Genomic DNA, 20,863 nt, shown 5'->3' with positions numbered 1-20,863 from the left:
GTGCATGGAATCCTGCAAAATCAGTTCAGAAATCTGATGTGCGTGAATCCACCCAAAGGGTATGTGCACATCGCATAGGCTTTGGATAGAAAGATTTGCTACGTATTTATAGCAACAGTGTTGTGAATGAGATCCTAAAAAATGTCTCACACACTAGAAGGAGAATATCTGTAGATGTCACCGCGGATTGCAATGTAGAGAACAAAAGAGTGACAAATCTGCACCATTTCCGCAATGAAATCCAAAGGTTTTCACTGCAGCTTTCCCTTCGTGGATCTTCTATAATAACCCATGTGCACATACCTAAAAAAAGATTTGTGATTCATCCAGATAACGTGAATCATGATTTTCCTTGTAATTTTAGCAGTTCTCACACTTAATTAACAGAAATAAAATGAATCCTTTAGCTTTATACAAGCGGATATAGTTTCTGCAGATTGTGGAAGGAGAGTTTAATTATACATGGTATCATTATATTGAAACAGAGCTGCAGGCACATTGAGCTGTTTATGCAGCCTGGTAGTCTTTTTTTTCTGGTTTAGCTGCAGTTTACAACTTTTTTCCCTTACTGTAATATAAATATCTCCACATTGACCTCCTGCAGAGCTTCAGTGTAAAGCATGGGGGAAGCAGCCTGAGCCTCTAGTGAGACTGAAGGTGGATTTCTGACAACCTCAGACTCCCAACTGACAATGGAGTTAGCCAGGAGTCACTAATAAAAAGCAGGTGGTGACTTATATACATTTTTAACTTCGCAATTCCTTTATCTACATCAGAGATCACCAACCTGTGACTTGCGGGCCTGTTATCTGTGGCTCGTGGCTATCTGCCAGCTTGATGTGTTAGCACCAGTTTTAGCAAACATCTTTGAAGAGCGTGTCTTCAGATGGTGACTTTTGTGAGTAAAGTAACCCTGTATAGAAGAGAGAATCTGCATGTGTGTATGGGATGATAAATCTAGTAAACTGGAGATGGGCTGCTACTCCTAGTTAGGCTAGGGCCACACAGTTAGGCTAGGGTTTTTCTCTCATCCAGAAAATCGATCTGATTATACTAATCACACTTTGATCAGAGTTTGTCAGTGGAATCCGATTTTCTCGGATGTGGAGGGAAAAAAAAAAGTTTCTCCATCTTCTACAAGCAGTGAGTTCGTGAAAATCGGACCACAGTCTGATATCATGTGAATGGCCGAGTGCTATCCAATCATCGGAGGCAAATCTTGCATACTGCAATTGAATCGGTCCAAGGAAAAAATCAGACCTGTGCACTGCCTCATTGATAGCAGTCTTTCGATTATTTCGGTGGTGTGCAGAAGCCCTTAGAAGGGGTCTTGAAGCTGAGTTTGAGAGTGTGGTGAATGTACTTGCAGGGCTGTGGAGTCGGTAAGCCAAACCTCCGACTCCTCAATTTCCATGACACCGACTCCAACTCTTGACTCCATGACTCGACTCCCTCATACACGGCTCATGTTTAAGTGATACTGTAGCACAGATTCATCTCAGCTAAAAGTCTAGACCCTTAGATCAGGAATAGGACAGACATTTATAGGACATTTCATAACTTTCCCAAATTCTTGTGAAAAAATATTCAACACATTCTGCATTGAACTACTGTACCCAATTTATTATATATTTTAGGAGTCGGTCCATTTTATACCGACTCCGACTCCACCAAAATGGGCTCCGATTCCACAGCCCTGTGTACTTGATGCAAGAATACCAAATGGTGAGAATATGGGAACCCCTGGATGTAGGTATACTGCCTTTAAGGAAGGGACACAAGGTCTCGGTGTTCTTTCTGTGGGGTAGCTTTGGCTGTCATTATATCAGGGCTTTTGGTGTCACTATGGTGTAAATGAGAAGGGTCCCGGAGAAAGTGAGTTGCGACCATCTATCAGAGCTGAATGTGTCTCTCTAGTTAAGAAAGATTGAGGACCATTCATCAAGATTGAGGACCATTGATCTTCAGTCACCGGACCGTCAAAAGTTTTACAGCCTTCCAAATTAGAAATAAGGGTGAAGTTGCTAGTAAGAACTACAGCTCTCAGCCAACCCGGGCAACTGAGGCTGGCCATAGCTGTCCATTACTCTTAATCATTATGTCTCTGGTGCGAGTCGGCTGCAAGTGATGGATCTTAGTTGTTGCTAATTAAATGCTATTATCAGGTAAAAGGCACAAAGATAAATGAGCCATTTATGCCACAGTGAGACTACAGCAATCGAGAAATGCTGAAAGGGTCACGGGGCAAATCTTTCCTACCATTGCCAGGACATATAGAAATCTGAGTCACAGATATAACGAGCTCCCATTTCACATACATATGCAGAATAAAATGTCACTTCCTGCCACTCAGTGGCTGTATAGCTTGTAAATAATGGAGATAACTGCTTAGTTGTGACACTTTGCTGTAAAAATTAGAAGGTAAATATTATTCGACTGTCAATATTCAGTTTCCTAGGACTCTTGTTGCCTCTTAGGATGTAGCAGATGAGAGCGATGAAGACATTCGGATGCAGTGTATCCTATCCAGGTGTAGATTGCAATTACAGATGATGCATAAACATTTATATTGTATCACACATTACTTTCAACATTTACATTCTGTTTATCTTATAATTACATGCGCTACAGCTCTCTGTTACCTGGAAGATCTGTTCATCTTGGTCTCCTGCTTCATGAATAAAATGAGAGCTATTGTGCAGACTGAATAGATACAGGTTCATCTCACTAAATTAGAATATCACCAAAAAGTTAATTTATTTCAGTTGTTCCATACAAAAAGTGAAACGCATATATTATTGAAACAGAGTGATCTATTTCAAGTGTTTATTTCTGTTAATGTTAATGATTATGGCTTACAGCCAATGACATCACAGAAGTCATTATCTCAGGAAATTAGAATACTTTATAACAACAGCTTGAAAAATGTTTTTTTTTTAAATCCGAAATGTCCTACTGAAATGTCTGTTCAGTAAATGCCCTCAATACTTGGTCGGGCTCCTTTTGCATCAATTACTGCATCAATGCGGCAATGTGGCATGGAGGCGATCAGCCTGTGGCACTGCTGAGGTGTTATGGAAGCCCAGGTGGCTTTGATAGCAGCCTTCAGCTCTTCTGCATTGTTGGGTCTGGTGTCTCATCTTCCTCTTGACAATACCCCATAGATTCTCTATAATAGATTCTCTGTGGGGTTAAGGTCAGGCGAGTTTGCTGCCAATCAAGCACAGTGATACTGTTGTTTGTAAACCAGGTATTGGTACTTTTGGCAGTGTGGACAGGTGCCAAGTCCTGCTGGAGAATGAAATTTCCATCTCCAAAAAGCTTGTCGGCAGAGGGAAGCATGAAGTGCTCTAAAATGTCCTGGTAGACGGCGGCACTGACTTTGGTCTTGATAAAACACAGTGGACCTACACCAGCAGATGACATGGCCCCCAAACCATCACTGATTGTGGAAACTTCACACTAGACCTCCAGCAGCTTGGATTGTGGCCTCTCCACTCTTCCTCCAGACTCTGGGACCTTGTGCAGTGTGTCAATGACTGACTGCCTTCTGGACATCTGTCAAGTCAGCAGTCTTCCCCATGATTGGAACATGAAACTGACTAAGGGACATTTTTAAACGCTTAGGAAGCCTTTGTAGGTGTTTTTGGTAATTATTTTACTTTACTGAGATAATGACTTTTGTGTTTTCATTGGCTGTAAGCCATAATCATCAACATTAACAGAAATAAACACTTGAAATAGATCACTCTGTTTGTAATGACTCAATATAATATGAGTTTCACTTTTTGTAATGAAGAACTGAAAGAAATTAACTTTTTGATTATATTCTAATTTAGTGAGATGCGCCTGTACATGAGCAGTAGGAGAAACGTGTAAATGTAGAAGAATATAGATTGCGAAATAGTGTCTGTGAGAAGTTGGGTGACAGACCTGATTGTTGTCCTCCTAAAGAACTGACACTAGAAAAAAACAATTCTGCTTTCTGTGCTGCACTGGTTTGTCCCTCTCTCCATCATCCCAGAGGGGCCAGTGACCGGGACATAGGAACTGCAGGTTTTTCCACATTCATTGAAGTGTAGAAACATTTGTCCTTACAGAAAAGCATCAGTTTATTGTTCTTTTGTGAACAGGTTGGGTTGAAATGAAGCTATGGCGTCTGTGTGCAGGAGCTATAAGACTAGATTGAGGCATGTTCCAAAGCCTGTGCCTGTAGGTATTATCCTTTTGGTGTTGCGGTAAAGGAGTGATAATGTTTTTAATATTAGTATCGCCTTGTTCAGACGGGAGGGTAAATAATTTTTGTTTTTTACTAAACTTACAGATTTTCTGCATTTTCAAGTTAAAAAACATAATAGAATGTAAAGCTATGGTATCTGTTATACATTTGCTCTGCTGCTGAAAATAATTTATTACTCATTGGTATCAGGCATTTAGAGCTGGTAAGAGTCTGACAATTGGATTGAACTGATAATACACTCTATTTAACCACTTAGACATTGTTCAAAGCTGTCTAGTAAGGCTTAAAACACGTCTAAAAGCATAAAACTGAAGCAAGGCATGAACACCACTTGCAACATATCTGTTGCATCTTGCTTAGGAAATCATCCCCATTACTATAAAGTCTGCTGATGTCATAGTATAAAGGACTGAAGTTTGGTAGTGTGATAAAAAATGGTGTGTCCTGTATTGGGATGTAAAGTTCGTACTGTGATTTTTCTTGTGTGCATTTGTAAAGATTCATCCAAATAAAATAGTTTAAGGGTTTTTCCACTTTCAGGAACTTGCCTTTCCTGGGTCCATCGCCGGCTCCCTGCCGCTGCTTGGGTCGTGGCTGCAGTGGTGACGTCACATTGACAGCACACATCCACAGCTGTCGCCAATTGCTGCGCTCAGTAGCTAATGCCGTCAATTTCAGCGCAGCAAATGCGCTCAGTGGATGCAGCAGGGATGCATGCTGTGGATGTGACATCACTGCTGCAGGGGGAGGGGGTTGTCCACCTTTTTGGGACAATTTTTTATTTTTTTTTAATATTTAGCATGAATGCATGTATTTGGGGTTAAAAATAATTTTTTTGCAATTGGGTTTCATTACACGTTTTGCTTTTGTAGACTCTTTTGTTTCCGTGCAAATTCAACTTTAATGTGGTCTGTGGCCATAAATCAGCTGAGAGGAGCCCAGAAAAAGAGTTTCAAGCTCTCCTGTAAAACTATCAGAACAGCTCGCTGACTGATACTCAATTAACTCATTCTGCAATCCACAATAGACAGCGCAGTACAGAGGCTGTAGAAGTTAAACTGGACAAAATTGCTCACAGAGTAATAATGCAGAGTCCCAGATAAAGACATGTCCCAGATAATCTAGTGAGCGATGCCTCCTTGGTAAAGACCATAAAAAATAGCACTAAGGCTGGGGCAAGACGGCGACACTTGTTGCGCAACCAAGGTTCAAGTGTCACTGTTACATGGCAGTGCAGTAAGAGTGAATGGGGTCGCATTGCGACCTCGGGGGACAAGCAAGTTGCAAATAATCCAACCCAATTGAGCTTCTTACGACTTGCTTGTCTCGGTTGCAGTAATCTTGGGGTCGAAATGCGACCCCCTATTCACTTTTATTGTGCTGGGATGTACAAGTGTCACCTAACAAACTTTGGTCACACAACAGGTGTCACAGCCAAAGTCTTCATTTCGCCCACACCTTAATAAAAAAAAAATGTATATCTCTGACGGATTTAAAAGAAAAAAAAAAAGAAATAGTCAAGGTAGCAGCCGAAATAAAATTAGCATGAAAATGGCCACTTTTGACTTCTGTGACCGGTGCTCTTTAATACATAGATGTGTGCTGTGTGCATGCTGCTGCCTCAGATTGAGGGCAGTGGTTCTTGTCGTGGCCATATCTGTCCCTATGTTAGAGGCGATGGCAGACAGTCTTGTGCCCTTACTGGGGGGATTAGTGAAATGATTCAGCAGTGCTGGGATTGTAACTGGGGAAACCATTCTGCATTCCTCTGCTAAAATTCGGTTTGCTCAGGCGACCAGACGTTTCATCAGTATTAAACCCTTGTTTGTATAGGAGTGCACTTTACAACAGGCTCCATGACTGTAAAAAAATGTCCAAAATCTGCATTGGCCCCGGCAGGACTGCACATTTTAAAGAGACTCTACAAGAGCAAACAAGAGGTAGAGAGTCTGTTTAAGTTTCAATGCATTCCTGGAGACAGGACTCCCCAGCACCCACCCACAGGGCTTTGTGTGGCAGGACAAGTATGGCAGATACAAAGAAGGCATTTGTTCTCATGTCAACCCCTCCCCCACCTGCACAAAGGGAATAGCACTCTTGTCCTGACATGAGCTGTGCAAAGACAGACCACAACTGCTAATAATGGTTTAACTGGGTGCAGGAGGGAACAAGACGCCAGCCTTAACCCAGACATTTTTGCAGGTGACACCCTATGCGGGGTCATGTGACTCCACGTTGTCTGTATGTATGCTAGGTGCTCAAACTATGTCTATGGCTCTGACCTCCAGGGTCAATGCAGGTATGTGTCTCTCATACTGTCCATTGATGACATTCCGATGTGACTACTTTACATTCTTATGTGTCAGCTGTCGCCTTCTAGAACATTATTGTTATGGCATCTGCATTTTTCAATTTGTTTCATTCCTTTTTCATTTTTTTTTTTTTAAGACCAAATATAAAATTGTCATTTACGAAGCACCAAAAGTAATTGCATCAATGTAGAGAAGTGACATCAGTCTCCTATATTATGCAGAGTTGCTATGCGCAGTAGTGTCGGCAGAGGGCTGTTTTTCTATATGTCATTGATAGCTGCCGGCTGAATGCTCGTTTGCTCGACAGGTAAATCTCACGAACCCAAAAATGCACGGGCACATTGGGCCAGGGGCGGACACCACATTGGTGCAACCGCACAAAAGCTCAAGAGATAATAAGGGGGATCATTGCCACCTCCAAAATAAGTGGCATTTTCAACATGAGCTATTGGACTGCAAAGGGCCCATATATTGTACTTGCACAGGGGCCCTTTTATGTCTTGTCTGCCAGTGCGTTGGGCTGTCTGAGCCTATGGTTTCATTGCGGAGAGGGGAGTAGGCCACAAACAGACTACTTCTGACTACGGCTTAACTTCCTGGAAAACAAAAGGATTGTGCATCAAACTTTATATGCCTGATTTTTCTTTTACTGTTGTGGGGAGATTCAGGAGACCCACTTACACATTAGACAGTCGGCTCATTGACACTAGGGGTACATGACAATGACACATTGACCCTTAGGATACAGGGCCATAACACACTGATACTTGGGTGACAGGACACTGACAGTAGGGGTACATCAGAACGACACATTGAACCTTAGGATACACTGATACTTGGGTGACAGGACACTGACACCGGGGGTACATGACAATGACACACTGACAGAAGGGGTACATCACAACGATACACTGATAATTGGGTGACAGGACACTGATACACTGACACTAGGGGTACATGACAATGACACATTGAGCCTTAGGATACACTGATACTTGGGTGACATGACACTGACACTATGGGTACATGACAATGACTTGGTGGCAACAGTGAAACACTTAAAGGAATCTATTACCAAGTTTTTTCCACCTAATCTAAGGGCAGTATAATTTAGGATCAGAGACCCTGATTCCAGCAATGTGTCACTTACTGAGCTACTCAGTGTAATTTTGATAAAATCAGTGTTTTAGCAGCAGGAGATTATCACTAGTAATCCTTTTGCCAGGTAGTCAAGCATATTAATGTGCTCTGTATAACCCCGCCCCCCACCACCACTGATTGGCAGCTTTCTGCTTATGAACAGTGTACACAGAGCTGCCAATCAGTGTTGTGGGCGGCGTTATACTGAGCTCAGCATTCTAAGCTCTGCTAGATCCACAGCAAAGAAAACTTTGATTTTATCAAAATGACAGCAAGCAGCCCAGTAAGTGATACTTTGCTGGAATCAGTGTCTCTGCCTCTACATCATGCTGCTTTCAGATGGGGTAGCAAAAACCTGGTGACAGGTTCCCTTTAATCTTATATCTGTAGTGTATCTGTGGGGGGATTACATGGCAGGTGTGAGGAAACTTGCAAAAATCCAGTTCTTCTGTCTTAGAACCTGTCCCACTACCTAAGAAGTTTAAACAGGGATCACGTGAGGTCTTAATGGATTCTTACATCCTCTGTGATGGAAACTCCTACACCAGCATGACATAATCCTGCTGAAAGATGGATGTCAGAGAATGAAGCCAGGCTTGTAGGGGGAGTGAGGATAAAGCAGGGTGAGGCCCCAGCAGCAGCTCTATAATACATACTTATCAGCGTTCTGACCTTTCTCCCTGCAGCCCCCTCTGTTTGAGCCCTAATAACTCTTCTCTGCCAGTAAAGTCCCACAGAGCATTGTTCCTGTGATCCCTGTGCCTGGGGAGATCTCAGCCCTGCTGCCTGACGCTACAAGTTTAACCTTTCCCATTAATACACCTTCATATTTAACACTAAGAAGCTGCCAGAAATTCTGCACACATCCAAAGAATACAGGATTAAAAGGCTGCAGCACAGCGCTGTGGGTGGAGAATAATCACTTTATAGCGTTCATAAATGCAGCTCTTTTGTGCAGAAGGTTCACTCCCTGTATTTATTTGTATAATGATACGGTAACATGATGGAAAGAGCTGGAGAAAAGCCCAGTTACAGTCCTGACAAGCCTCCCTGTCCCTTCTCTGCCCTCCGGTCAGTCACAGCTCTGCTTCTAGCTGAAGACTCCAATGATCTGAGACAGACTGGTTACAAGGAATTCCCTACCTGATGACCCTATCCAATAAAGCATACATGCCAAATCTGGCCCGCAGGGTGGTTTTATTTGACCTGCGACACCAGAACCACCACCACCCCTATGTGGAGCCCTTTATTCTGTATGGAAGACATTGTGGGGCCTATTATGCTGTATACTGGTTGGCCCGCAACTTTGTCCAAGTTTTTCATTTTGGCCCTCTGTGTGTTTGCATTTGACATCCCTGCAATAGAGAAACCAAGGTGCCTGACAAGGATTAATATTCTAGGGTTGTCTAATGAGACCTATAGAAATAAAGGTCCTGATTTAAAGGAACACTGGAACTAGGTACGCCAAATATGTCAAGAGGCACTCGCCTCTTAATGACTTTGGTGCATCTTGCAACTGATGTGTGCATCTGCCAGAAATTTTACTCAAGCCAGGGGCATGAATTTATCAGACGGGCTTCCCCACTCTGCCCACCTTGGCGTAGCTGGACATAAAAATGGCAATAGTTGCAGAAATTTTGGAATCCTGGAAAAAAAACTTATTGATGAATTGGGGCCACAGTCGAAAGTGAGACAAACACTTAAAAATGATTTCACCTAGCGAATGATTGCTTAGCATGACCGTCTAGTGATTGGCAGCCTGTTCAGACAGCTCCATCCCCATAATAGGGCAGTGAAAATGCACCTGGGAAAAGATATTTTTCTACCATCACAACTTTATCTCGCAGGTGTCTTGCTGGATAATTGGCCGAAAAGTTTACAAACTAATATTGTCTAGATGTTTTTAGAGGCAATGGATCAAAACTATGGGGAATTATGGAAATAAAAGGAATTTTTTTGCTGTGGAAGGGGGACTATTTAAATGGAAATTTCATTTGGCTTTGTGTTCATCTATTGTAATAGAACATGAAGGGCTGTTGTTTTTTTTACACATTTATGAATTTTACACACTGCACAGAGTGGCTACTTGTCTTTTAATTATTATCCGGCTTGGCGGTGACGTGTTCCAGACCTCTGTACCTTTTGTGTCAAAGGTTTATGGTCTGGGACCCTTCAGCCATAGCAGAGAAGTAATAAAACCAGAGTTATCACAGATCACACCCCTGGGCCTAGTGCTAGAACAAATGTGACTACAGTGGGGCTATATCCGGCCCCCCAGCCTCAGCAGAACATATAGCTACTCAAGTCAGAAATTGTTATAGACCCTCATAGCTCACAGCTCATAAAAACTGTCCATACCTGAAGAGCAATCTTCTAAAATAAGGGTCCTTTTACATGGAAAGATAAATTGGTAAACACAGGAAATATTCCAAGGCTGAGAGTGGGCACTTTATGGTCACCAATCCTCGCTATGCTATTTCGGTACATTTGTAGGGTTAGAGAGGACAAACACTTTTGTGGATGAGTCACAGTCTGCATTTCACTGTCGGGTTATTTTAGAAGACACTTGTAGACTTTTATCTGGACCCTGCAGACCTAATCTAGCTTCTCCATGTGATGAGTTAGCAGACGGATGTTGGACCTCTCAAAGGTCACTGTTTATGGACACACTTTTCCCACCGGTTTGACGTCAGCATGAGAGATACAGTGAATAAATCGGTGTTCTGGTTAATCATTTACCTCAAACTCATACAAACTGTCAGAATTCTACTTATGGGAACCTTAGAGGCACTGACTACAGAGAAATTGGCATATTTATTTGGGGTGACTTATTGATGTTGCAGTGAAAACTCTGAGAACTTGTGTAAATGCATCAAAACCCTTCCCTAGTTAGATGCATAAACTAGTTGTGATGGCGGGGGTTGTGGACCCACTGCTGGGCTTATCCTGGAGTGGCACAATTAAATGACTACCTGGTTTTCACTAGAGCCTTTAATGGTAAGGATAGGCTTGGGCCATTAGGGTAGTCACCAGGTACCACTCCTGGGCAGTCCCTGGAGCTGACCAAAGGATCAGAGGAACAACACATGGTACAAAGTGCAAAAATAGAGACAAAGTCAAACAGTCCTAGACCGGGGCGGGTAGCACAGGATCAAATACGAAGCCAGGGTCAGGAGAGGAGAGGTCAGACAAAATGAGTAAACCGGGTTTGGTAACAGGAGAAACAGAACACTAGAGTTGGACTGAAACTAGGAACCTAACTTCAGGCAAGATGTGAAGGGAAGAGCTGCCTAATATATCCCCTGCTGGTATGGAATAGTCAAGGAAAGCAAATCTTTGCAGGACACAGTGGGTTAAATTCCTGCAGAGTCTGGCCTTGCCTCCCTATAGCAAGGTAGAGGTTCTCCAGCTATGTGAGCATGCAGCAAAGCTATGAGTGCTGCAAGAGGTAGTTCAGCACCATGGCCTGACACTAGTAGGAGCAGAGCGATGAATGCAGTGAGCAGGACATCGCTGAGAAGGCTAGTTATGTATACAGAGATACAAAGAAGGCAATATTAGGCTCCATACGTATATTATTAGGGCTTTCCTGATCTCACACGGTGGTATCTAATGCTATCCTGTATGGGGCCATGATATAATTACATGGACAGAGCCTTATGGATGTATGGTATATGAAAATAAGGTTCCCTTTGCAGTCATGCACATAACACACCCATCTGCACAGAGTCTATACCGTGGCACATATCCATACAGCTCTCTGTTATCAAGATATTGGCACTCAATGTTCTGCCACATGGCGCCCCTGTATGTCACCATATTAAGCGGGATTTTTGTTCTGTTCATTGTTTACATCCCGGCTCTGCCAGGGCTGGTAACAACTGATCAGTGTGGATGCCAGATGTCGGACCTCAACTGATCTATATATACAGACATGCATACATATTGTAAGATAGGGCTTTTTTCGCTAGTTTGGTATTAATGACCTATCTGAAGATAGGTTATCAATATCAAAGTAGTTGAAAATCCCATTAAAGAGGACCTTTCACTAGATTTTTGTAACAGTTAAAAGTGAGTACCTCCTCCAATTGGTGCTGCTCCACTGATTCTGGAACAGTTTTTTTCTTCTCTACTCCTCTGTTTCAAAGTTATTCCACCCTGGTAATAATACAGCAATTTTTCCCATTAACTAATTTGGCGTATACCACAGAACTTCTCTGTGGGCCATTGCTTTTTCTCTACTGATACTACCCAACCAAAACACACAATTTTTTTCATCTGAAACTTATAATGGACAGATAGATTTGTTACATACTTTTGGTGATGGTCAGTAAAATCAATGGCACCTCTGAATATTGACCATTAGGTTTAGTATAATGTCTTCACACAGCGAATAACCAGTGGTATTTTAAGTTTCTGGGCTTCAATGCAAAATCTCCAACAAAACCCTGAACTATAACAAGGTCTTGTCCCTGCAATTAATCGGTACCTGACTTAGGTTTTTTCTTTGCGTTGGTTATTTAGCACATTGGTTGATTTGCTCTTTTCTGCTGGGTGCAATGACTTGCTTTCCTATCTACAATGAAAAGTAAACCAGGTTTATTTCTTTGCTCTTCACAGTGTGAATCCAGTAATTTTTTTCCATCCTGGGCAGCACTAATGTCTGTGAGTGCTTGTTGCACTGCTCGGCCTGTTATCTTCTGCTTGCTCCGCTCGCCTCGTGCTCTCCCCTCTTCTCCATGTCATTTTCTCATTCACCATTCCTGTCTCTTCTCCTCAGATGCAAATTACTTAAAGCTGCATGTATATCTGATTCTGCGGTTATAAAGATGGGCTAATTAGTTGTCTTAATTGGAACGTGTCATGAGCCAGCAGAGGATGACTCTGGAGCGGAGATAATTTAGTCAGGGTTGCATATGATAACTGTATGAGTTAACCCTCTCCGCCTCCCTGCGATGTCTGTTGCTGTTTACTCGTTTTATACATTATTACTTTCACGCTCATAGAATTATATTGACACTTGTGATTTAGCAATGGTGAAAAAGGTCATGTATGTGTTCTGATCTGTGGATGGACAGCATAGTGTAGACTTCAGGAGCAGAAGTGAGCGAATCCTATACTAAGCCTAGTACTGTATTGTCATTCGTATCTGTAGATCATCATAATCTTGGCTACATCTTCCAGGAACTAGAAGTGACCAGAACGTTGACTTTTGAATCTTGCAGTTTTTACCTTAGTCACTGATCCAAGTAATTGGCCGAAGCTTCTTGGTCATTTCTCGGCCGTCATCTCATTATCATCACAGTCAGGATTACTATGTGATATAACAAGCCGATCTAGATAACAAAGGGTCCAACATTTTCACAATAGGTGGTCACAGCTCAAAGCCCACCTCCTTTGCACAGGTCACAGAGCATGCCCACAACACTCACATTGACATCAATGTCAATTCTATATGGATGCTGTAAGGGCTCATTCAGACGTTCTTGCAAATTGGTCCGATCACAGACCGCAATGCACAGACTGGCCGTGGGTTTCCCGAACGCAGCATGACATCTTCATGTATTTCTGAGGCTGTCACGCCTCTGCACAGACCTCTGCATGAACCCTTTCCTTAAAGTTTTTAAAGGTTCCCCATGGCCAGTCCGCGATTGTGGTCTGAGATTGGACCGATTTTGCACGGACGCCTGAATGAGCCCTAAATGCTCTTCAGGCAAGATGCCTACCATAATCCTTAATCATGTATAGGAAAAAAATTACAATTCAAATATGAAACAGATTAGAGCAAAAAATAATGTTTTACTATCTGGTTTGAATTATTAAGAATTTAATGTGTTACGTTTCCTTTAAATGAATTGTACCCACAACTCCTGGATCTGGCCAATGTTTTCCCTTGCAGCAGCCAATGTAAAGCATTGATGACCCGAGTCCACCAGAGATTGTTTATTCTCTCTACAATCTGACCCATAAAGTGGGAAGACCCCTTCATGTACAGTACTGACCAAAAGTTTGGACACACCTCATTTAAAGATTTTTCTGTATTTTCATGACTTTGAAAATTGTACATTCACATTGAAGGCATCAAAACTATGAATTAACACATGTGGAATTATATACTTAACAAAAAAGTGTGAAACAACTGAAAATATGTCTTATTTTCTAGGTTCTTCAAAGTAGCCACCTTTTGCTTTGATGACTGCTTTGCACACTCTTGGCATTCTCATGATGAGCTTCAAGAGGTAGTCACCGGAAATGGTCTTTCAACAATCTTGAAGGAGTTCCCAGAGATGCTTAGCACTTGTTGGCCCTTTTGCCTTCACTCTGCGGTCCAGCTCACCCCAAACCATCTCGATTGGGTTCAGGTCTGGTGACTGTGGAGGCCAGGTCATCTGGCGTAGCACCCCATCACTCTCCTTCTTGGTCAAATAGCCCTTACACAGCCTGGAGGTGTGTTTGTGGTCGTTGTCCTGTTGAAAAATAAATGATGGTCCTACTAAAAGCAAACCGGATGGAATAGCATGCCACTGCAAGATGCTGTGGTAGCCATGCTGGTTCAGTATGCCCTCAATTTTGAATAAATCCCCAACAGTGTCACCAGCAAATCACTCCCACACCATCACACCTCCTCCTCCATGCTTCACGGTGGGAACCAGGCATGTAGAGTCCATCCGTTCACATTTTCTGCGTCGCACAAAGACACTGTGGTTGGAACCAAAGATCTGAAATTTGGACTCATCAGACCAAAGCACAGATTTCCACTGGTCTAATGTCCATTCCTTGTATTCTTTAGCCCAAACAAGTATCTTCTGCTTGTTGCCTGTCCTTAGCAGTGGTTTACTAGCAGTTATTTTACCATGAAGGCCTGCGGCACAAAGTCTCCTCTTAACAGTTGTTGTAGAGATGTGTCTGCTGCTAGAACTCTGTGTGGCATTGACCTGGTCTCTAATCTGAGCTGCTGTTAACCTGCCATTTCTGAGGCTGGTGACTCGGATAAACTTATCCTCAGAAGCAGAGGAGACTCTTGGTCTTCCTTTCCTGGGCGGTCCTCATGTGAGACAGTTTCTTTGTAGCGCTTGATGGTTTTTGCAACTGCACTTGGGGACACTTTCAAAGTTTGCCCAATATTTCAGACTGACTGACCTTCATTTCTTAAAGTAATGATGGCCACTTGTTTTTCTTTACTTAGCTGCTTTTTTCTTGCCATAATACAAATTCTAACAGTCTATTCAGTAGGACTATCAGCTGTGTATCCACCTGACTTCTGCACAACACAACTGATGGTCCCAACCCCATTTATAAGGCAAGAAATCCAACTTATTAAACATGACAGGGCACACCTGTGAAATGAAAACCATTTCCGGTGACTACCTCTTGAAGCTCATCAAGAGAATGCCAAGAGTGTGCAAAGCAGTCATCAAAGCAAAAGGTGGCTACTTTGAAGAACCTAGAATATAAGACATATTTTCAGTTGTTTCACACTTTTTTGTTAAGTATATAATTCCACATATGTTAATTCATAGTTTTGATGCCTTCAGTGTAAATGTACAATTTTCATAGTCATGAAAATACAGAAAAATCTTTAAATGAGTGTAACGGGTCTGGGAGGCGGAACCTCTGAGCAACTATACAAGGGGGCGGTCCTTGTAAGGAAGCGGGTGGCACCCAGGGAAGATGGGCAGGTAGTCACAGCAAGTGACCGGGGCAGTCTCTGGGTAAACAGGCAGGAGGTCACGGCAAGTGACCGGGACAGTCTCTGGATAACGGGCAGGTGGTCACGGCAAGTGACCGGGACAGTCTCTGGATAACGGGCAGGTGGTCACGGCAAGTGACCGGGGCAGTCTCTGGGTAAAGGGCAGGTACGACCTGTGACGGCTGAGCCTCCAGGTAGGCTAGCAGGCAAGTAGCAGATGTGTGCTCCCAGGTGAGCAGGCGAGAGTCTCTGGACAGACAGGTGGTCACAGCACGTGACGGCGGAGCCTCCAGGTAGGCTAGCAGGCGAGTAGCAGATGTGTGCTCCCAGGTGAGCGGGCAAGAGTCTCTGGACTGGCAGGTGGTCACAGCACGTGACGGCGGAGCCTCCAGGTAGGCTAGTAGATGAGCGCTCCCAGGTGAGCGGGCAAGAGTCTCTGGACTGGCAGGTGGTCACAGCACGTGACGACGGAGCCTCCAGGTAGGCTAACAGGCAGGTAGCAGATGAGCGCTCCCAGGTGAGCGGGCAAGCTGGTCCATAGACAGACTGACTGGTGTCGGAAGGCAGACCGTTGGACCTCAGGCTAGCAAGCAGGTAAGCGGATAACAGGCAGGAATCAGACAGCAAACTGGCAGGTAACTGGACACGGGACCTGAGGGCTGAAGCAGAGTAGTGAACAGTGCAACAACATTGCTCGGGCACCTCCATTTTGGAGGAGGTGCCTTATATATGGAGGGATCCTCCGGCCATTGGCCGGGGACTCCTTAGGGCGGCGCGCGCGGCCCCTTTAAGAGAGGGGAGCGCGCGCGCCCTAAGCACAGTGACCGGGGGAGAGCGCGCGCTGCCAGCAGAGCGGGAGGAAGCCGCCGGGCACGGAGCAGAGAGGTGAGGGGAACAGCGTCCCTGCCTAGCAGGAGGCAGGGACGCCGACGCTACAATGGGAAGGTGTGTCCAAACTTTTGGTCTGTACTGTATATGCCCTCATCAGCCTTTGTTTAGACTGGGTTCAGATGAGCATATGTGCGGACAGCATGTTTTTTGGCTCCAAAAAATTACACTTTGACCAATGTTTGTCAATGTGAAAGCACATATATTGATGCCCCCATACATATTAGATTAACGTTGGCTGAATCCCCTGATAACGGCTGGTTTGGCCAACAGTCTAATGTGTACGATGGACCCCTGACTCCCCCTCCCCGTCATCATTTACTTGGTTATGTTGCACAGGAATGCACCTATATGATGCATTAGGTCAGCGGATTGGGGTCCACACAGAATTACAATCAGGTGTTTAACATTTGGTACAGTTGTGAATGACGGTCACCTAGCTGATGTATAAACCGTGTCATATCTCCTATCTGTCTGAGTAATGACATAATGATTCCATCGCCAGGAGACTCTACTTATTATGTTGCTGTGTCTTTGGTCTCATGAGAGGTTAAAATCCCTATTAATGTTCCAGGCAGCGATCACCCTTCATTAGTCTCAGAAATCACTTTTGAAGGATTAATCAAGGAGCACACGAGCCATTTCAAATAAACGTTGCATGATTTATCGGGGAATAAGATGGCAGAAAAGCAGCTGAACTTGTCGCCATCCTGAAAAGTTATGTGAACAAACAGCCCCGCAGTACGTTACATTAGCGTCGTGGATTTCTCTCTTACCTCGTTTGAACTTCAGGCCTTAAGTAAAAATCTGCTTTAGCGAGAAATTCTTATCGGCATAAATAACCTGGATTTCCACAATTGTTCTCTCCTCCGAACCGTTCACATGCATTTCAATAATTATATTTTCCTTTTATACTCTTGCAGGAAGCGAGCTTTACATCTTTGATAAAACGAAAGAGGGAAGGGGGGGGGGGGGGGGGGGAATAAACCTGACAGGTACACACACATCATCTATACCAGGCTGGCAGCTCTCGCGCTCATTATGTTATAGTTATAGGGAGCGCTCCCTTCCCCTCCTCCCAAAATACAGCACCGTAAATTGACAAGCCAGAAGCAACAATAGATATGAAGACATAATTCAGGATCAGAGTGTAAGCTCTTAGGAATAGAAATCTCTGAACATAAATGTTTGTTTTCCTTTTGGGGAATATGTGACAGTAACTCGCTTGTCCTATGATTTAATTCCATTAATAAGAATTTGGCTCGGGGAACGCTGGACACGTTACACCCTTCTTCTTACATCCTGTACATTGATGAGTCTCTGAGGTAGCACTCATATTTCTTTTTTTTATATTCTCATGAGTTGATACCAAGCAGAAATCTGTCACATTGTGCTTATGTAAAACATATCTTACCTAAGGGTTCGCGCATTTGCAACTATTCTATCACTTCACTTTTTCATAGTTACAAGTTGTGAATTAGGGCAGAGAAGTGTCTTTCCTTAGAGAACTAAGACTGACACAGAAAAACCATACAGCATCCAATATATAGGTAGAATATATACTGCGTGTTATGATAAACATGAATTTCATCTAGAATGATTGAAATTTGGTAATGCTTAAAAAGAGTTTAGCAGCCCAAAATGACTGTTCAAACCAAGCACAGGCGCTGGACGCCTCTTTGGCAAGGCAGGCCTAGCGGTTTAGTGCATCATCACACCTACTTATTTTGCATCTGCTTCTGCCCTCTTCTGACTCCTGTAAAGTCAGAGCTGTCAATCATCCAAAAGGAGGGTGGAGATAGGGAAGGTGCACTGACTTATTCTGCCTCGCCAAGGGTGCACCGAGCTTCCATGCTTCCAACAGTCGTTTTATGCTGACAATCTTCCGTCAAGCCGTCTGATGAACAACCTTAATCACTTGGATATTTTCATCCAATATTCACAAGTCCACAACATTCTCAGAAAGATCTTTCATCCTTCACCCCGGCATAATGATTGTTCACCAGACAGTCATTTAAGCCGCCTCCATCCTACTTCTATGTAGTACAGAACTGCAATACACAACACCCTTCTCTACTTCAAGGGAAGCAGCGGGCAGCAGTCTACGTCCTCTTCCTTTTGTAAAGTGACGAGATGAATTAGAAGGGAGACAAGGATCCCCATTAGTTGTTTTGTTTTTTTTTTACTCTGTATTAGGGCTCATGTAGACGTCCATGGATCTTAGTCCGATTACAGACCGTGATGCACGAACTGGCTGCGAGACTCCTCACCAGAGCATGACAGCTTCATATATGTCTATGAGGCTGTCACACTGTGGTCATGAGATCCACAGCGAGTCTGTGCATTGCCGTCCGTGATCAGACCGGGATTCATGGATGTCTCCATGGGCCCTTTCCTTAAAGGTTCCCTTATATTTGTTCATCTGACGACTGCCCCTTCTGACTTCCCCAAACACATGGCAGAACTTACATGTCTTGTCAGCGGGAGAGGGACTGTCACGGGTGTGTCAGATGTGACAGACAGTTGCCCTGCAGTTGGTTGCAGAAGATCTCTTCGTTTGGCATTACAGACACCTTCTTAGATCTGTTCCACTCTAGGACCCAGTGGCTACCTCCCTCCTGCTAATTGACACCCAGGCCTAGGTGCTTAAATACTTTCCATTTGCTACAGGGAGGTGCCTGTGATATTCACATGTGAAGGCTTGGAGCAATTGCAGTCTATTTACTTCCTCTCTGGTGCTAAGAGGACATGTGGTGTAATCTCTCTGAAGTCGGCTCAAGCTAAGTTACTTTCCCCCATTTTTGTCTCCCTTGTCTTTAGTTGTTAGTGGGGACTGACTAGTGCTCACCCCCCCTTCCCTATCCAGGGCCAAGCTCTAGGGAAATACAGGGTTTAGGTTCCTGTGCGGCAATTGGTGAGGAACCAATATAGGGACGATAGGGGAGACAGGGTGATATCAGATCAGCCTAGGAGGTCTTCACTTCCCCTTTCTCCAGTGTCTGGGCTCCCTACTAGTGTTGAGCGAGTATGTTCTGTCTGAGTGTGCTCGGGCCGAGCTCCGAGTACTTATAGCTGCTCGGTGATATGGTTGAATCGCTCCCGTGTGCATGATTTGCAACTGTTTGACATCTTTATTACATGTGAGGAATGTGTAAGAAATAGACATTCCTCACATGTAATAAAGCTGTCAAGCAGTTGCAAATCATGCACACGGGAGCGATTCAACCATATCACCGAGCAGCTGTAAATACTCGGAGCTTGGCCCGAGCATACTCGGCGAAAGGGTTAACAGAACATACTCGCTCAACACTACTCCCTTCCCCTCTTCCCTTCGGGTAGCACTTAGTCTTTCCCACACCTTGCGTGACATTGGCGCAGGAAATCTAACATGCCTAATTTTTCTTTTGCCAAAAATCAGCCATCATTGGGAGAGCCAGGACAACCTGCACACATCAGATAGATGGCCAGCTGTGCCAAAATTGGTGAATTTAGATGACTTGCATGTAATATGTCTGGGCACCTTTATCCACCATAACCTAGATGTATATTTGGTGCCGCTGTTATACACGTACCATTGTTCACATTGTAATCACAGTTAAACTTTTGTGCCACAATATTTTCCTTTATCTACAACTGGTGTAAACTTTCTACTTTAGGTTGACTGTTCCTTTACATAAAAGATTAATCAGTCGGCTCTCTCTAATTAAAAGACTAATGTACAAGAGTGTATGTGTATCCTCTGGTTTGCTTGCAGGTTTGCAGTATTATACATTGTATAATATTTTTTACATCGCATCTGTAGAAGAAGGGAAATAATAAGCGCCATATTCTGAAGGGAGCTGATATGATGGCACGGTCGCATGGCATACGATCTGTCGTATCAGTGGTATCTTTGATTGGGTTGTGTTTTTGTTCTGCAGGTTACATTGGAAAAGATGCTAAATTAGCAAAAAGTTTTGTTTATTGGGGGGAGGGAAAACTTTTCTGTCCTTGTAAGTGTTTAACCCAGAAGCTGAGGCAAGTGTTTCATTAGCAGTCAGCCCTCCGGGTGCTGCAGCCTTAATGATATCCAGACATTAGCTGCGGTGAGTTAATCAGTGACTGCTTTGTCCTGTCGGACACTTGAGCTATTTCTACAAAAATCAGAATTCATCTAGAAGCTTGGCAGGGTGGGCTTTGACTTATAGTTCCCTGGTAGGGCTCGGAGTTTCAATGGTGTGGTCCTGGCATAGATGCTTTGTCAATGAAGTTATCAGAAGCCAACAAAAGTCTTTTATGGCCAGTGACATAACTTGTAGATTTTGGGCCCAATGCAAAATCTCCAAGGGGTCCCCTAATTATTGCAAGTCTTTAATAATAATAAACTTTTCTTATGGGTCAAAGGGGTCTTTTGGGCTCTCTAGGCTCCATGGGCTTGGTGCGATTGCAACCCCTTCCCCTATTACAGTTACGCCCCTGTATATGGCCAATACCCATAGATTGTAAAGGCACAAAAGAAGTGAATTTCTAACAGAGACCGTAGACTTGGGTAGTGCAAAATAAATATCAAATATATGCAACCCCCCTGGTGGGGGGCACATGGAGTATCATTGA

At 43.6% G+C, this 20,863-nt stretch overlaps 1 protein-coding gene across 16 annotated transcripts in view; it reads left to right on the top strand.

Moving 5' to 3' along the window:
- Positions 1–20,863, top strand: part of PTPRF (protein tyrosine phosphatase receptor type F) — a 1,261,345-nt gene that overhangs the window by 979,826 nt on the left and 260,656 nt on the right. For 12 of the 16 annotated variants that reach the window (XM_073643650.1, XM_073643649.1, XM_073643648.1 and 9 more), the window contains exon 1: positions 6,469–6,539. The exons of the other annotated variants lie outside the window; for them this stretch is intronic. In XM_073643650.1, coding sequence (XP_073499751.1) covers positions 6,484–6,539 — 56 coding nt within the window. In that variant the 5' untranslated portion in view covers positions 6,469–6,483. Of the gene's footprint in view, positions 1–6,468; positions 6,540–20,863 lie in introns of those variants that run through there. 16 annotated transcript variants of the gene reach the window in all.

The sequence above is a fragment of the Phyllobates terribilis genome, unplaced genomic scaffold (genome assembly GCF_046119375.1).
Source record: "Phyllobates terribilis strain yellow unplaced genomic scaffold, ASM4611937v1 Scaffold_8__6_contigs__length_399053987, whole genome shotgun sequence".
Taxonomy (NCBI): Eukaryota; Metazoa; Chordata; class Amphibia; order Anura; family Dendrobatidae; genus Phyllobates; species Phyllobates terribilis.
This window is presented reverse-complemented; position numbering and strand designations above follow the sequence as displayed.